Source organism: Schistocerca nitens, chromosome 5, assembly GCF_023898315.1.
Source record: "Schistocerca nitens isolate TAMUIC-IGC-003100 chromosome 5, iqSchNite1.1, whole genome shotgun sequence".
In the NCBI taxonomy this organism is placed as follows: domain Eukaryota; kingdom Metazoa; phylum Arthropoda; class Insecta; order Orthoptera; family Acrididae; genus Schistocerca; species Schistocerca nitens.
In genome coordinates, this window is record NC_064618.1 from 372759077 (window position 1) to 372762605 (window position 3529).

A 3529-nucleotide genomic window follows, 5' to 3' on the forward strand; every position below is an offset into this window, starting at 1 on the left:
AGCAAGGCGCTGAAGTGGCGTCAAATCGAAAGACTTGCACCCGGCGAACGGTCTACCCGACGGGAGGCCCTAGTCACACAACATTATTATTTCAAATGTTTTTACACCGTATGCAGCTCAGCAGGTTTTAAATGAACTGAAAAGTGCTCGATTCATTTCTTTAATGATTGATACATTGAATCATATGGATTTGAAGTTGGTTGCTCTCCTAATCAGGTATTTTCACCCTGAAAATGGCATCACGGTGAAAGTGCTCGAATTGGTTAATTTAGCTGGAGGAACTTCAGATTTACTTCAGAATTATGTGCTGGAGGTTTTAAAGAAATATGATCTTGAGGGAAAGGTGATTGCAGTTTCTGCAGACTACACTAACACCAATTTTGGTGGTAAGCAGAGGAAAGGAAAAGCAATTTGTTCTATAAACTGCAACAGAACACAGTGAATAATATAGTAGGTGTTGGCTGTCCAGTACATGTGGTGCACAGTTCCTTATAAACTGGCTCAGATTGCCTACTCATCGACTGCCAATTAATTGTAAACAAAATCTACCAGCATTTCCACATATATACAGTAAGGGTTGAATCTATGAAGTCATTCTGTAAGTTTACTGAAACTGACTACAAAACTGTACTTGGGCACAGCAAGACAAGGTGGCTATCTCTGCTACCAGCATTGGAAAGAATTGTAGAGATATTTCCTGCTTTGAAATCATATTTCACTTCCCTTGATAAGTGTCCTGTTATCCTTAAACAATTCTTTGATAACCCTGTGTCTATTGTTCTTCTACATTTTCTTGTTAGGCAGCTAAAACCTTTCTCCACAACAATTAAATGTATTGAGAAACAAGAAATTACAATAGTGGAATTTTATCAAGAAATAAACAAATTATTGGGCAAATTGCAATGTAGAAAATCTGAAAGATTTCTCACATCCTTTGTACATGAGACTCTAAGAAAGCTGGAAGAGGAGGGTGAAATTACTGTAGAACAATTTCATATTTATGCTGACATCTTCTATGGCTCTTGCATTGAGTATATTAAAGAATGGTGTTTACTATTTCTCACACCTTTTAAAGCATTTGACTGGGTTAATACTAAAAACCAGCAGCTACAGTGGAAGGATATTCAGGACTGTTGTGTTTTTGTTAAAAGTATGGTACCAAATTTTCCTGTTGATGAAGACGAACTGTTCGATAAATTTTCATGTGCACAGAACTTCATAAAAAAGTGAAGAAGGAGAAAGAAAGTGTTAGTGCAACGTGGTGTAAAATATTTGCTTATTTCAAAAGTAAAAACATTAACATGAAAAACATGATTCATTTGGTGGAGTTTTGTCTGGCGATTCTTGGGTCAAATGCTGCTGTGGAATGTGTGTTTTCGTTAGTGAACACTTTGTGGTCAGATGAAAAAAGACAGAATGAAAGTTGAAACAGTGAGGGCCTTGCTCATTATCAAAATACACTTTAATGCTGTATCGTGTACTGAATTTTATGATACAATTTCAAACGAAAATGCACTTCTTGATAAAGTACATAAAAGTGAAAAGTACGGTGATAGTGTGGCAGAATAATTGTAAAAATTGATTTGGGATCATCTGAGTGCACATTGTAAAGGAAAACTCGTATGTGTATTAAATTTAGTCAATACAATATTTATGTCCCGTTTTTTTACTTAATTGTCCCTGGTTTTTCTCTAATTTATTTTAAATGTCCCCTTTTTCAAGGAAAATGAAATGGACATCCTAGGCTAATGCTTAATGTTGTGGGCAGGCCCACGCTGCAGGTAATACTTGTTAATATTAAATTAGACTTCTGACATAAGGGTGCCCACAACTTTTAATACATTTTATCAGAACAGCACTTTTTATAGCATTTCTCGTTGGTTTATTGATTACAACAGAAAACCGTAAGAGAGAAAGTAATCACCGACAATATATTCTTTTCTCCTACCATTAACTAAAACAGTCTGACAATGGTCAGGCAGTTTATGAATTCCACACTTGTAGAAAGCTACTGGTTTAGAGATAAAGATGTCGTCAATCTAAGTTTAAAGTGCATATCTGTCCACAAATAAATTTTCTTGATAATTGTTCAGTAAGGAGAAATGTAATCTACCCCTCTCACACATCATTTGTTGATTGTCACTGACTTCATAAGCTTTGAGAGGAGTAAAATTACAATAAACTTTTTACTTATCTTCTTTTCTCATAGTTGGCTCCAGTTCTTCACTTCTGTGATTTTTATCTTAATTTTATTGTAACTTTATGTGAATGTAATAACACACTTACATAGACACAAAGTAAAAAAAAACACTATACACACTTGACATGTTGCTATGTCAACCTACCTTACATATATATTTTATTTTTATATAAACTCTTAGATGTTAAGCACTATTCTTTTTTTTTACAGCACAAACAGTAAACATTGCATTTTTCTTGCTCCGCACCTTTCAACATCCCAATACAATGTTTGTTTTTAATGACTCTAAATCACAAGCTTCACAAATTTAGTTGTCACACAGTCATGGTAATTGTTTCACAATAGCATTTCTAAATTTCTCAAACTTTTATCTTTGTAGAGCTATGGTCAGTATGTCTGCTAATTGTTCTTCCGTATTACAATATTTTATCTCAAACAAACCTTCTCTGTATTGTTCGCTAACATAGTGAAATTTTACATATACATGTTTGTTTCGTCTAACCAACTGTCCTGATTTGATCATTTGCATGCACTTTGATTGAATACATAAAGAATGATTTTCACTTTTCTTCTGGTTAACTCTTGTATTAGGGTTTTAATGTGTTTTATTTATTTGGTGCATTCTGCTGCTGAAATGTATTCTGCTTCAGTTGATGAAGTAGCTATCACACTTTGCTTCTTGGAACACCAACTAATGGGAGCACCATTATAAAGAACTATGTATGCACTTGTACTTTTTCTGTCTATTAAATCTTGTGCATAATCAGCATCACAATAAACCTTTAGATGAATACTGTCATCTTCTTCACTTTCTTTTTTCTTATAGAAAAGAGCATAATTCTTGGAACCTTGTAGATATCTAAGAGTTCTTTTTACATTTTTGTAATCCCTTTTCTTAGGGTTTTCTGTGAAGCAGCTCTCATAATTGACTGTAAATCCTAGATCTGGTCTGGTTTGACATAACAAATAAAGAAGGCTTCCTATGGCTTCACGATACGCAAATTCAATGTGTTTGTTTTCTTGATTTTCTCCATTTGTCTTTCCCTCTGAAACTAATGGAGGCTTCATGGCCTTACAGTCAGTTATATTGAATTTTTCTAGTGCTTTCTTTGCATACTGTTCTTGGTGTAAAAATATTCCATCCTCTGTCTCATTATTTGCATCCCTAAGTACATATCTGGATTTTCTACCACAACCATTTCAAATTTCTTCTTAAGTTTCTTTAGTATATTTTCAATTTTTTCCAAGTCTTTTCCTTTTATGATTCCATCATCAACATGTATAGCCAAGTATGTTTCTTCAGTTGCATATTTAAATATGCACTGATCT

The 3529-nt window shown here is 33.9% G+C and overlaps 1 protein-coding gene across 1 annotated transcript; it reads right to left on the minus strand.

Moving 5' to 3' along the window:
• Positions 1 to 2809: 2809 nt before the first annotated feature.
• Positions 2810 to 3268, minus strand: LOC126260461 (uncharacterized). The gene has a single exon (XM_049957790.1). The coding sequence runs from the start codon at positions 3266 to 3268 to the stop codon at positions 2810 to 2812; it is 459 nt and encodes a 152-aa protein (XP_049813747.1).
• Between the last annotated feature and the right edge of the window lie 261 nt (positions 3269 to 3529).